Source organism: Chiloscyllium punctatum, chromosome 25, assembly GCF_047496795.1.
Source record: "Chiloscyllium punctatum isolate Juve2018m chromosome 25, sChiPun1.3, whole genome shotgun sequence".
Classification (NCBI taxonomy): domain Eukaryota; kingdom Metazoa; phylum Chordata; class Chondrichthyes; order Orectolobiformes; family Hemiscylliidae; genus Chiloscyllium; species Chiloscyllium punctatum.
Genome location: NC_092763.1, coordinates 32,338,949 through 32,354,024, shown reverse-complemented (window position 1 = coordinate 32,354,024; position 15,076 = coordinate 32,338,949). Strand labels below are relative to the sequence as shown.

The window sequence follows — 15,076 nt, the reverse complement described above, 5'->3', positions numbered from 1 at the left end:
GGGGGAATTGGCCACTCCCCTTTCATTGTACAAGGTTTTTTTTCAAAAACCTGAAAGCTTGTTGCCTGAGGCAGTATCTGTTAGCTATAATCAAACTGGTTCTAAAACCCTTCAACTTTGACTTTTTGGAGTCTGTGTCTTTTAGAGTCCTAGAGTCATAGAGACGTACAGCATGGAAACAGACCCTTCGGTCCAACCTGTCCATGCCGACCAGATATCCCAACCCAAACTAGTTCCACCTGCCAGAACCCAGCCCATATCCCTCCATACCCTTCCTATTCATATACCCATCCAAATGCCTCTTAAATGTTGCAATTGTACCAGCCTCCACCACTTCCTCTGGCAGCTCATTCCATACACGTACCATCCTCTGCGTGAAAAAGTTGCCCCTTAGGTCTCTTTTATATTTTTCCCCTCTCACCCTAAACCTATGCCCTCTAGTTCTGGACTCCCTGACCCCAGGGAAAAGACTTTGCCTATTTATCTTATCCATGCCCCTCATAATTTTGTAAACCTCTATAAGGTCACCCCTCAGCCTCTGACACTCCAGGGAAAACAGTCCCAACCTGTTCAGCCTCTCCCTGTAGCTCAGATCCTCCAATCCTGGCAACATCCTTGTAAATCTTTTCTGAACCCTTTCAAGTTTCACAACATCTTTCCGATAGGAAGAAGACCAGAATTGCACGCAATATTCCAACAGTGGCCTAACCAATGTCCTGTACAGCCGCAACATGACCTCCCAACTCCTGTACTCAATAGTCTGACCAATAAAGGAAAGCATACTCTCAGGGGGAAAAAAACCCACCAAGGACAACATAACCTTGTTAAAGGAGCAGCATTGTCACAGTTGTGTAAATATGTTGGCATATAAATGTAGAATAAGGTACCATGGTAAATGTATTTTTAAATGCCATTATTTACAGTTTTACAGGGTAATTGAAAGAAATAGAGTTGTCTCCAGTACTAGTAAAATTGTGTATTTCACATATAATAAAAGCTGAGTTTAATTTTTTTACTCAATCTGTTCAGAGATGATACATCTTTGGAGCAGGTAGAACTTGAACCTGTATCTTTAGGCTCAGAGGTAGGGACATTACTATTACATCACAAAAGCTGTGCAAAAAGGCTGAGTTTAATTTATGTATTAGAAATGGATTACTTAATGTCTGAATTGAAAGAATTAATGATAAGTGTTTTATTTTCCCTAGGGCTTCATATAATTTTCACTCCGGATGAAGTGGATTTTATACAAAATCTTGTGTTTTATGTTGAAGTGGCTTATAAAGTTGCAGTGAGTACCCAGATATTCTGCGTTTCTTATGTGACCTTACAATGTCATGGGAAAAGATAACCACAATTATCTTAAATCTTATAGGACAGATTTAAAGATGAAATTGAGTAGCTATTCTCTGCTTTTTTAAAAATATATGTTTACTTTTATAAAAATTCTGACAAAATATATGTCACTGTTAGGCATTAAAATAATTTTATTTTCCAGGGTTCCTGAGATTTTCTTGAGGGCTACCTCTCGAATTTTGGAGGATGCTTTTTGGTTTTCATAGGCTCCTTTTTCATTCTGATCAACTAATTTATAAGATGGTAGTAATAATATCTTCTGTGTTTGTCTTGACATATGGTATTTGGACTTACACTGAAGCGGAATTAGAATTCATCAATATTTCAGTTATCAACCTTCCATTAACCACCTTCCCATCTTGCAAGGAAGTGTTAATTTTCCCGACACCACAGCATTTAAACTGGCACAAGACAACAAGTGCAAGGTAACAACAAAAGTTCAAAATAACTGATACTATATTTTAAAAAAACTACTTGTGCAAACTGGTTAGAGTGCAGCTAATACTTATGCACAAATGAAACATTTAACCCGATTACTACATCTTACACTGCAAATCAAATCTCAATCTTTTCAAGATTTCCATTCTCATCTTTAGCTGAATATTCTTTTACTGACAGATTTAAAGTGGTCCTTTTTCCTTCGTAGTCTTTTCCCAACCTGAACAGCAGCTGTCAACTTCTCTCTGCAGACTCCTTCCTACACCTCATCATACATCTTACAGACTCCCTTTCTGTCACCCCCTTTTTTCCCCTCCCCTAGCCATTCCTTGCAGCCTTCCTCTTCCACATCTACTTTGCCTCTCTCTTGCCCCACATTTCCCCTATGCACCCCCCCCCCACAACCAACATTTCCTCTCTTTTACCCTTCCACTTTACTCATCCATCTTGCAAGATCTCCTTCAAATTCACTGGCAGACACTCATCACAGCAAAACGTGGTGCCCTTCTGGCCTATGACACTGCAGCTACTGGAGAAGGCAAATGTCCCGCTTTAATTTCCTAACTGCTGGTGGCTCCTCCAATCATATCAGCAGCAAGCACACAGTAAGCCTATCAGCAGCAAGAATAGGAGTGAAGCAACCTGTAATTGGAGGAGTAGCTCCTCTCCAAGTCTAATTATCAGGGGTAACTTGTCTTGCATTGGTCATGCTCATGGTTGGGTTTTCTCAGGTATTTTCTGAGGGCTTTCAGGGGCAAATTTCCCTTTGTTCCTATTGAGTGCTGTTCACGGCAGTTTGTACAATGCAGCAATGTATGGGTTCACATTCACAGTTCCACGAGCCTATATTTTGCCTCCAAGTGAAGTGAGAGAAGGGGGTTTTCCCCACTTTGGGAACAGTGGAAGAGAAACTTCAATATTGTTGCAACGTTTTACACACTTAAAATGAGCCGCATCTAAATCTGTGGGGATTTTTCTGTTGCCTCCCAGTTTAGTTGTATGCTGGAAATGTGCTATGACATACTCAAAACTGAAGTATAATCCTTTTCTGCAAAGGGAATTACAGTATTTGGCCCATCTGGTGATTATTAAACTTGTTGCTCACATTTCCTTTTTCATTTGGCAGGATTATGGCATGTGGGAACGTGGTGACAAGACAAATAAAGGAATTCCAGAACTGAATGCCAGTTCTGTAGGTATAGCCAAAGTAAGTATTGAATTTAAAAATACTTGAGAGTAAAGTGGCAAAGTAGTGTGACTGGATGTTCCAGTGTGTTGACATGCCTTGGAACTTGGACTTGAATCTGACCCAAGCTTCGGGAATGAAAGTCACCTTCCTTCGTTTGTTGCAAGAATTCAGTGTGACACACAGTACAGCCAAGTTCTTTGTGTGCACAGATTCTTACTATCTGTTTACACTATCTGTCCAGTTTTTAAAAGTCTGTTAATTGGGATGGAAGGGAATAGAATGCTTTGCTATTCTTGAGTTTGGGACAAGTATTGCACTAACACACAAACTACAGTGAGTATTATGGCAAATATTTAAGTCCATTGAGTTCTGTAACAGTTATATATCTCACCTAAGGCACAGAAACTCAAAGCGAAAGGTAAATCAACTGTGGCTAGTAAAATAAGTTAAAGATAGAAGCATTAAAAATAGAAGCAAGAGTAAACTGCTCCATCAAGCCTGCTCTGCCATTTAACATCATGGTTAATCCTTAGTCTCAACATCATACTTTCACCCTCTCCTCACACCCCTCAACATCCTTATAGTGTCTGGAAATCTGCCCACTTTTTAAATGTATTCTAAGCCTTTCTGTGGTAGATAACTCCAAAGGTTCATCACCCTTAATTAAGAGGTTTCCCTTAATCTCTGTCCATAATGGCTTAGCCATTATCATGTGATAGTGGATAAAAGCAAATTACTGCGGATGCTGGAATCTGAAACCAAAAGAGAAAATGCTGTAAAGTCTCAGCAGGTCTGGCAGCATGCTGCCAGACCTGCTGAGATCTTCCAGCATTTTCTCTTTTGGTATCATGTGATAGTGACCTTGCTCCCAGACAGGAGAAACGTCATCCCTGAATTCAGTTTGTCCAGCCCTGTCAGAAATCCATATCTCAGTGACTTACCCTCTTTATTCTAAACTAAAGTGAATATGGGCCCAATTGACTCGATCTCTCCTTGTATGGCGCTTTTGCCATTCCCAGGAATCAGTCTGGTGAATTTTTTCTGCACTTCCTCTATGATGTGTATATCATTCCTTTATTAAATAGACTTAATCTGCACACAGTACTCTAGATGTGGTCTCGCCAAACTTCTTTACAGCTGAAGTAAGACTATAAGTATAAAAACACAACAGCTTTCTCAAATTTAAACAAAAATCTTACTTTAAGCAAGGTCTGAAACAAAAACTGATTTTTCTTACCACAGGCAGCTCTTGAAGCACTTGATGAATTGAACCTCTTTGGTGCTAATGGAGGCCCCAAATCAGTTATCCACGTTCTCGCAGATGAAGTACAGCTCTGTGATGTAAGATCTAAACAAAGATGGTGAAATTCAACTTGTGTTGTGACTGCAATGTATTCTGGCAAAACTTTAATATATTTAGTCGAATTGTAGTCATATTAATGTATGCAGGTTTAGCCCTGCATCTCAAGTTTTGTATATGTCATGTCTGAAGTGCTTGAGGCATATACATTAGCTTAAATTTACAGCCATCTGCCTAAACACTGAATGTTTAAAATTGTTTTTTACTATTGCAATACACTTTGAGGTAGAAACTAAAACTGTTAAAATTATCTACTTTTGTGATCCATTGTGAGCTATACTAGGGGAAAATTTAATATCAGAATATACAATTAATACAAAATATTATTAACTATCAAATATTTTATAAACAACTTTGTTGTGCTTACATATACAGAGGAACATCGATTATCCGAACGAGATGGGCGGGCAGTATTTCATTCAGATAATTGATTATTTGGTTAATTAATTCAATGCCTCTCCTCTGGGGCTCGGAGTTTCCTGAAGTTTCCTTTTTCCTCGCTCTGCCTGCCTTGCTCCCTCTCTCTCTCAGGGTTTGTTTCTGAGCAGGCAGACACACCTGTGTAAAGGATCTGCAGCATTGCTGAAGCCGCCCCCGCAATCAGTTCAATGGGATTGACACAGTGAGTACTTGCTAAGTCTTCTCCGCATTCAGGAGACTTGGCAGCAGCACACCAATGTGAGCCCCCAATCCGGCCGCTGTTCACCCCATAACCCTGTCCGATCCCCCCTCCGCCGTCCGACCCAGCTGCCCCGCGCGTGCGCGCACACAACCTTTTACCGGAACTTTTCGGTATAGGACAATGTTGGAGAAATTATCTGGGGAAGGGGGGTTTAGGGTACACCCCTGTGCAGAACTCCAGAGAAAGAGGACGGAGAGAGGGCGGGTGGTTAGTCATTTGGAGGCAGTGCCTGGGCTCTCATCAATGTCCAGGACTATTCTTGGCAGCATTTCAGTAAGCCGAATTCATTTTTAATCATTGTGAATAAAAGACGCGATCAGTGTTGGAAACATCTCTTTGTAATGTTTCTATTGGGACCTTGAGAGCTCCTTTGGATAATCTGAAATTTGGATATTTAATATTCAGATTATTGAGGTTCCTCTGTATATAACTTCTATATATTTAGCATGTAGGTAACATGCATTGCGAGCTAATATGACCATTGGCGTGCATTTTCTGATGGCCAGCTAATCAATTTTAAAAATTGAATGGTAGTTATGTATGAGGACTATGCAGATTCCAGAGCATAGCAGACTGCATAACAAACTGTTTCTTGTACCTCAGCCAGTTTTTTATCCTATACTGTACAATTCATTTCAATAATTCTAACTTTGCTCACAAGCCTATTGTTTAGCACTTCACAAAGTGCCTTTTGTAAGTCCATGTACACAACATAAGTCAGAGGGTAATGCTTTTAGAGTCATAGAGATGTACAACATGGAATCAGACTCTTCGGTCAAAGTTATCCATGCTGACCAGATATCCTAACCTAATCTAGTTCCATTTGCCAGAACTTGGCCCATATCCCTTTAAACCCTTCCCATCCAGATGGCTTTTAAATGTTGTAATTGTACCAGCCTCCACCGCTTCCTTTGACAGCTCATTCCATACATGCACCACCCTCTGCGTGAAAAAGTTACCCTTTAGGTCCCTTTTAAATTTTTCCTCTCTCACCCTAAACCTATGCCCTCTAGTTCTGGATTCCCACAACCCAGGGAGAATTTATTTACCCTATCGATGTTTTCAAATTAACCTGCTCTGCAATGTAATTACACACCTCTGGAACAGATGAGATGTAAACCTGGGCCTCCTTGTACAGAGGAAGGGATGTTACCACTGCATCATAGGAGTCTCTCTTTTGAAGTGATTTTAGTTTACCTTGAATATTGCAACCATGTCATAAAATCAATCAAACACATACGACTGGAGTAAAGGATTAGATGTTCAGGTGTTAGTTATTGCAGGCTGTGCAAAGAGAAGAATTATTCTACATAATGACTGCCTCAATAAGAAATAATGATTCATTGCAAAAAGGGAGAAAAACTTCTTTCCACAAATATTCATGATTAGACAAGAGTGGTTAAGGGGAAAGAATAAATGAAGAATGCACACACTTAACAAATATTTATGGGAATCAGGGATCCAACAAAGTGAAAACAAAATGAAAGATTTGGGTAATAAATAACGTACTTTTGAGTTAACTTTGATAAAATGAGAGTAAAGAAAATAAAGAAAGAGCAAGCAATTATGCTGCATAATTGCTAACTTCAGGATATCCTGCAACCAATTAAAAGCCATTATAATGCTAATTCCACATATCAAGGCCCTAAAGATATCACTTAAAACCAACCAGATAATCCTTTTGTTGATGTGGTTTAAGGGATAAGCTTTGGCTGGAATCTTAGGTAGAACTCCACTGCTCATCTTCAAATAGCATTAGTTTTTTTACCTTCATCTGGTGGTCAGAGGGATTGTTAGTTCAAATATTGTTTGAAAGATAGAACTTCAACACTGTAGGCCTCCCTCAATACTGCAATGATGTTTCATCTAAGATTGCTCTAAGTGAGACTTCAGGCAACAACATTGTTACATTGAGGTGGAAGTGCTACTACTGAGCCAAAGTATATAAAGCTACATCATTAGCTTCAGACCTTTATGTCAATGCCAGTAAGATATTTTCCTTGACTCAGTTATGAGTCATATTACTTCCACTATGAAAGTGTTATTCATCGCTATAAGTTTATAGCTGTTTGATTTAAAGTGTGGTAGGACCCAGGTGTTAATTGCATATTGTGTACCTGGGACCACATTGAGCAATGATATGGTTGTTATGCATTTCTATGCATAAAATAATTGTTGTATTGTTTTTGCTGATGAAAATATATGTGCATTTTATTTCAGTCTATTCTACATTCAATGTTACCTAGGGCATCAACATCCAAAGAGATAGATGCTGGTCTCCTCTCAGTCATCTCCTACCCAGCTTTTGCAGTAGAGAATATTGATTTGGTAGAGTTAACTAAACAAGAGATCATTACAAAACTACAGGTAAATCTTTTTCCCAACTTGCTTTTCCCTTGAGTTAAGACTAACTTAATGCTGAGATACAATTCAAAGCATGCAGCTTTCTGATGGCAATCTACTTGGCCATTCTTCTGTATTCATGAAAGTTAGTATCAATGTAACAAGTGGTAATGAGGTACATTTCAACTTGATGTAATATTTTCTCTTGCACTCTCATTGAAATATTAGTGTTAGTCATGTTGACCAGGGAGTTTCCTAGGTAAGTGTACTATCACCATCTTGACCCAAATTGGCTAAAGCATTCTAGATAGAGATTGATTCTGATAAGTGAAGCAACCTTGAATTCATCGGCATTTTTATACTCAGGCTACTGTTGCACTCAATGGGATAATTTATTTTTGTAACCAAAATTATGCAATTAAGATCTTCACATTTACTCTGCTTTCTAGGAGTAGTTCTGACATTAGGATTGGAAAGTGGAAGAACCAGGTGGGGGCATTGCAGTGATGAGGAAATGTAAACCCAATCAAGTAAAGAGATGCCTTTCTTCATAATTACTGATGTAACTCAGTAAAATGACAATTGCAAGACTGCAAAGTAAAGCCTTATCATGGCTAAATAGTGACATAAATTACTCACAAAGCAGGTATAATGACTGGAACCAACTGGATCTTGTTGAATACGAGATCCTTGATAGGTGTTGTTAACCTGGGTCAATCAGGAAAGCTGTGGCTAACTGGCTAACTGAATAAAACCTGGAGTTTTATTTGGAGGATTGCGATGTGGTTTACTTTGTTGGTTCTATGTATTGCTTATCCTGTTGATTATACGGGATTTAAGGCGTTTGTTTTCAGGGCCCACGTTGAATTAAAAAAAAACCTCCTCAGTTCAGGCAACTGACTCCACGCTGGCTGATCACAGCCAGTGTACTAGGTACAGGTAAATAAAGGAATGACTCGGTAACAGGATACTGGCCTCTGTGCAGTTATTTTAGTGGTGACAGGAGAAAACAGTAGACACCTGAAGAACATTTGCTTGCACCAGGCATCTTGGAGTTGGGGGTAAGCATTTCTGGCATCAGACCTTTATTTGGGGAGCTTCACATTTTTGATCTTGCTATCGAAGACTGGGCCCAGTGTGTGGAGAGAATGTGATATTTTTTCCGTGTAAATGACATTGCAGCAGATGAAAAGCAATGAATAATCCTTCTGACTGCTTGCAAACCTGTGGCATTTTTGTTTATAAGTGGATTAACTTTCCCAGAGGAACCAGACACTCGAATCTTCCAAGAGTTGGTTACGGAATATTATGGAAAGTTCATATGTAACCTGGTCTCCATCTTTGCACCCTTACTCCTGCTTTTTAAAAAGCGTCAGCCTTAGAAGTGGTCGCATAGCCAAAAAATAGCCTTTAGGGAAGTGAAAACAAAGCTATCGTCATCTAAGGTGTTGGCCCACTATAGTCCAAAATAAATGGTAGTGCTGACATTTGATACCTCCCTGTATGGTATCGGGGTAGTGTGGCCCAACAGAGAGGAACACCCGATAGTGTATGCTTCCTGGACTTTGGCTGATGCCAAATGCAAATATACCCCGATAGAGAAGGTCGTTATTGGTGTGAGGAAGTCCTGCCAATACGTTTATGGTTGGGAATTTGTCATAGTAACAGATAACAAACTGCTGCTAGGGCTCCTGAAGGAAGACAAGGCAGTGCTGCCCAAAGCTTCCGTTATAATTCCATGTTGGCCCCTTATTCTCAGTGCGTACACGTTAGAACACAGTCCAGGAAGCCAAGTGGCTAAAGCAGATGCCTTGAGATGCCTCCCACTTGTAGATTCTCCACCCGGTGGTACGTCCCCTGGAAAAGTCCGTTTTGGTTTTAAACTTCCTGGACACCCTTCCACCGTTGACAACATCCAACTCTTAACACAAAAAGATCCTGCCCTAGTAAAAATAAAACAGCTGGTAGTACTGGGGGAAGCAGAAGCGCCATCGCAACCAAGACTGAAACCTTTCTGGACCTGGTGAGACAAGATCACCGTAGAGCATGGCATATTTCTGTGGGGAGCAAAAGTGATTGTCCCAAATAAAGGTTGCTGCCAGATACTGGCTGAGCTCCAGTGTCATCCAAGGTTTCTAAGATGAAGATGCTTATGAGAAGCTATGGCTGGTGGCCAGGGTTGGATGTTGACATTGGTGGGGCGGTGCCCAGAGTGCAAACAAAGACAAAAGTTGCCCCCAGACATGGGAGTGCTTGGGTAAACCCTGGACTCTGTTGCAGTTCGACTATGCCAGTCCTTTCATATGCTCAATGTTCCTGGTCATTGTGGAAGCCTGTTCAAAATGGTTGGATATGTATAAAGTTCGTTCAGCAAACCCAGAGATGATGTTTGAAAAACTGCGAGCGTTGTTCGCGATACACGGTCTCCCAGAAGTATTGGTTGCAGACAATGGGATGTCATTTACCAGCAGGAATTTGAATATTTCCTGAAGTCAACTGATTTTCTGTGCATAAGGACAGCTCCACACCATCCATTCGACCAGTGGTCTAGCGGAAAGAGTGCTCCAAATGTTGAAGGCTTAGAAAAGCAGCGTAGAGTGTCAATTGATATCAAACTGTCCCTGGTTCCTATTCAGTTATAGGATCACCCTTCATGCAACAACAAGGATAGCTGCAGAGTTAAACCTAATCTTCCCAGACCTGGGGATTGAGGGGGGGGGGGAGGGAGGAGGGGAAGGTGTAGAAGAGTGAAACAGCAGTGGAAATGTCAATGCCGGCTATATGCCTCCCCTAAGTGCGAGAGGCAATTTAATTCAAGGGACCAAGTTTGGTGCTGAAGCCATGGAAATGGCGTTGTGTGCGTACAAGATGAAGTTGACATGAGGTCAGGTCCCATGACTTAAAGTTTGGGTAGGTGAGGCAGTCCTGAACAAACGTCTGATCACCTGAAGGCCATTAGCTCGCAAACGGGGCAGGAGCAAAACATAACCGGCCCCTCAGAGCAGCCAGAAGGCCTGGCAGAAACCGTAGATTTTCCCCCTCTGTCTAGTGACAAGGAAACTTCAGAGACCAAGATGGATGCGGCCTTGATATCATTGCTGCCAGAGAAAGAGGAGGGAACTCTCCCACGACCTTCTGGATGCATGAGACAGACTATGATCTAGTACACGCTGACCGAGTTAGAGGAACTGGACCTGAGGTGAAAATATTTCAAGAAAAGCGCCAAGAGCAAGAACAAGCCTACACCTGTGGACTTGGGTCAGGGGAGGGATGTAATGATTGGAACCAGCTGGATCTTGTTGACCACGAGATCCTTCATTGGCCTAGGTTAACAACCCCAGTCAGGAAAGCCCTGGCTGACCAATATAACCAGAGGATTTACAATCTCCTCAGTTCAGGGGACTGACTCTGATCTGGTTACAGCCAGTGTATGGTGCACAAGTAAATTAAAGGTGACTTGGTGACAGGTTATTGGCTTCTATACAGTTGTTTCAGCTGACAATTGTGACCAAGTTACAGTGCATTTGGTTTCTATAAATCTGAGTATTTTGGGAAAGCACAGTTTTCCAATTAACTGCTGAAGGTTCTTCATGGCTGAACTATTCTGGACATAGCAATGAATAATGCCACAAGCCCCAGTTTCAACAAAGGCTTGCAAACCTCAAACTACAAAAACATTTTCACACTGCAAAACCTCTTTCAAACTACATTTCAGATTTGCTCAAGTTTACCATTAATTCAGAGGGTGAATGTACTGTTTTACAGACTGCTGATTAACACATTATAGGAAACTGTAAGAATTGTTTTCCCAACTTCCTTTGTGAATTGTATATGATACCAGGGAATTAACAGTAGCTGTGGTTTATCAGGACATGAGAAGAACCTCTGTATCCTCACACAGAATTAAATGCATATTAAGCAGGATTGAGGTAAACTGCTTTGTCTCTATTTAATTAGGTAACATTTATTGTTTAGCTGATTATTTTGTGTATGTTAACTAGTCTATCAGGTTTATTAATTTAACAAGTTTTGTAAGTTAGACCTTGATCTGAGTTTGACATGCCTCCCTGGCGTAGGGACAAAAATAAAACCACAATATTCACCACAAGTCCACCTACAATCCTGTGGTGTCACATCTTGAATTTTTTTCTTTACTTTTAAGTTCTGACTTCTGCTTCTTTGGCTCTGAACTTTTTTTCTCTGGCTGCTGAATCTCATGTTTATTCCCTTTCTCACTCCAGCTTTCTATCTTGTATTGTTGCTCTTGCTATCCATATTAAGATGAACCATTTCTATATAGAGTGGGAATGGATTGATAAACTGCTGGTTTTTATGTAATATGTACTCATTGATGTTGTTAACTTTAGGTTACGGGGGCAGTTCAAAATTATGAACTAATTACTGGATACTGTTGATCCTGAAATTTAGTGTAAAAGCAATTGCATTAAATAAGAAATGAAAATAGTTATGAAAATTATGATATTCAAAAGGAGGTTGAGCGATGCAATTGACGGCAGGGACAGTTTGATTGTCAGCATTAGTTTCTTGCATCTAACCGCTTTTGTACCCTTGTGTATTGCATCAGGGTCGTTATGGTTGTTGCCGGTTTCTTAGAGATGGCTACAGAACTCCAAAAGAGGTATAGTGCTTTTCTTTGAATTATTCTAATGCTATTTATTTCTTTCTTATTCACACCAAGTTACCTGCACAGTGATTCATTTTCATAAACATTAAAATGTAAATATATTGGTCAGAATTTTGTTACCAACAGGGAAGTTACACTCGCCACTGACCTCAAAGAAAGCTCACACAAACATTCAGCGGTCTCTGTGATTTCAATTTTCCTCTTCTGATCTAATTAAATAAATTTATGTCCTTTAGTTTATGTAAGTTCATGTATATTTAACATCAAATCAATGGGATCTTCAGGTACCAACAACAGTGATGTCTACAAGCAGAGTAAGCCACATTACCGAATTCTCTCTGACTCTAAATGAGGAAGTTGAATGCCTTGGTTATCTTCTTTATATCAATTTTACAAAGAACAGAAGACTAAGGCTTACACAAATGTTTCATTACTTAATTTACTTAAATTTTATTTTTACAAATTAAGTTTTTTTTACCTTAATGAAAATATTTGACATTACACATATATAAAATATGCATGTAATGTCATAGAAGGTGTAGAATAATTCGGTTATTCAGTCACTGTTATTCACTTGCCATTTTACAGTTGTACATTTTTCTTTGTTTTTATTATCCTACTATGCTGACACCTACACAACAATATAGAAAATTGCCCAGATATGTCCTGTGCACAAAAAGAAGGACCAATCCACTCCAGTCAATTACCAAACCATCAACCTACTCTCAGTTGGTCAATAAGACTGACAACAGAGCTGTTCCACAGCATTTGCTTACCAGTAACTTCCTGTTGATGCTGACTTTAGGTTCCAGCAGGGCCAGTCAGCTCCTGACCTTGTTACAGCCTTGGTTCAAACATGGTCACAAGACCTGGCCTGCAGATGTAAGATGAGATTGATGTCAAGTGCAGTCAGTCAAGACCACATTTTGACAGTATGGAGGAGGCCTAGTAAAACTATAGTCAATTGAAATCTGGGAAAACTCTCCACTAGTTCAAGTCATACTAAGCATGGTTGTGGTTGTTGCAAGTTAGTCATTTGAGCTTCAGGACATCTCTGTAGGAGTTCCTCAGGGTAGTGTCCTAGCCCAGCTATCTTTGTGTGATTCATCAATGACCTTCTCTCCATCACCCAGTGAGTAGGGTGTCTACTGATGATCGCACAAAGCGACACAATTCATGACTTTCCAGATACTGAAGCAGTCCAACTCCAAATCAGTAAGGCCTGAACAACACTTTTTAATCTCAGTTAAAAAGTGTGGTGCTGGAAAAGCACAGCTGGTCAGACAGCATCCTAGGTGCAGGAGAGTCAACATCAATGTCGACTGTCCTGCTCCTTGGATGCTGCCTGACCGGCTGTGCTTTTCTAACACCACACTTTTTGACTCTGATCTCCAGCATCTGCAGTCCTTACTTTCTCCCAATACTTTCGTCTGAAAACTGGCAAATGACATTTGTGTCACAAAAGTGGCAGGCGATGACTTTGAGCCATTACCCCTCCATGTTCAATAGCATTGCCAGTGCTGAATTCCTCACTATCAACATTCTAAGGGTACCAGAAACTGAGTTTGTCCACCATCTACATGACACTAATACAGACTCTAATGCACCTATCTGCATGAATGTAGCTCCAACACGCAAGCTTCACACAATCCAACACACTGCAGCTGGCTTGATTGATACCTCTTCCATAGATATTCAATCCCTCCTCCACTGACACTCAGTAGCAGCAGTGTGTACGATCCACAAGATGCACTGCAAAACATTACCAAGGTTCCTCAGACAGTGTCTTCCATACCTATGATTGCTGTCCTTTACATTTTAGATGGTAGATACATGGGAAACAACCATGTGCAAATTCTCCTTTAAGCCACTCACAGTCCAGTCTTAGACATGTCTCACTATTCCTTCAGTTTCACCGGGTCAAAAGGCTGGAGCTACCTGAGCAACGGTATTGTGGGGCACCTACAGCACATAAACTGCAGAGGTTCACGAAGGCAGCTCAATGCTTCCTTCTCAAGGGCAGTGAGGGATGGGCAATAAATGCTAGCTCAGACAGCAATGCCCACATCCTACAAATAATTTTTAAAAACTTTATATATTTTATAATTTAACCATAATGATTGGAGCATGTCTTTCTCTGCTGTATTAGCTGAGATGGTGTCATTTGCAAAATTGAGGCATGAGTGCACCACTGTAATGGTGGGCAATGTAATTATAACCTGACAAGTTTACTTGGGCAGTTTATATTCTAAAACCTGAAATTGATCTTTGCTAACAGAATAATTTTGATATTAATAGATTGATACATTCAACAAGAAAAAGAAGAATTTTGTGCATATCATGAATTTTTTCCCAGCTGGATCAATTATGTAATCCAAACCCATTGACGTCATTAAGAATATTAGGAAATATGCCAAGATTAAATTGTTCCCCTATCAAAAGAGGGAAAGAGTAACTCCGAACTCATAATCTCCCTTGATAGTTCAACCAAAAGGAGGTTTTTTGTTGGAATCACTGTGAACTTCCACTTAGCAATCTGATGCATTGCAGGGGCTATTGTGTGGGTGCTGTGGGAAAAACAACACTGGCTTTTGCTTCACTACATTGCACTTGGTCATTCGTCATTGAGTCACATCATTCTTAGTGAAGAAGTTCGTTTCTGCAACCTTAGCTTACATTGGTATTAATTTGTTTTAGGACCCTACCAGGCTTTATTATGAACCTGAAGAACTGAAGTTTTTTGAGAACCTAGAATGTGAATGGCCTTTGTTTTGGACATATTTGATACTCGATGGCTTGTTCAATAATAACTCACAGCAGGTAAGGAAAAATGTGATATAAATTAAGGTGAATATCAAAGTGTGAGTTACTTTTGGACAAATTGGGGCAGCTAAGAAACTGTGCTTATGTTTATATCCACTAAGATCTGATTTGTCAGCTTGTGATGCAGGAGATGTATTTTATATTTTGGGCATCTTGTTACCTTGCAGGTGTCTCCCTTAATTTAGTAGTAGCACTTTCACTTCTGAGTCAAGCGATTTTGGGTTTCAAACTCCACTGCAA

The 15,076-nt window shown here is 40.1% G+C and overlaps 1 protein-coding gene across 9 annotated transcripts in view; it reads left to right on the top strand.

Annotated features, from left to right (window-relative positions):
• Window positions 1-15,076, top strand: part of phka1a (phosphorylase kinase, alpha 1a (muscle)) — a 111,253-nt gene that overhangs the window by 19,038 nt on the left and 77,139 nt on the right. For 8 of the 9 annotated variants that reach the window (XM_072594942.1, XM_072594941.1, XM_072594946.1 and 5 more), the window contains 6 exons: window positions 1,209-1,291; window positions 2,921-3,001; window positions 4,226-4,324; window positions 7,246-7,392; window positions 11,954-12,007; window positions 14,711-14,833. In XM_072594942.1, coding sequence (XP_072451043.1) covers window positions 1,209-1,291; window positions 2,921-3,001; window positions 4,226-4,324; window positions 7,246-7,392; window positions 11,954-12,007; window positions 14,711-14,833 — 587 coding nt within the window. Of the gene's footprint in view, window positions 1-1,208; window positions 1,292-2,920; window positions 3,002-4,225; window positions 4,325-7,245; window positions 7,393-11,953; window positions 12,008-14,710; window positions 14,834-15,076 lie in introns of those variants that run through there. The other variant, XM_072594948.1, reaches the window with a different exon arrangement.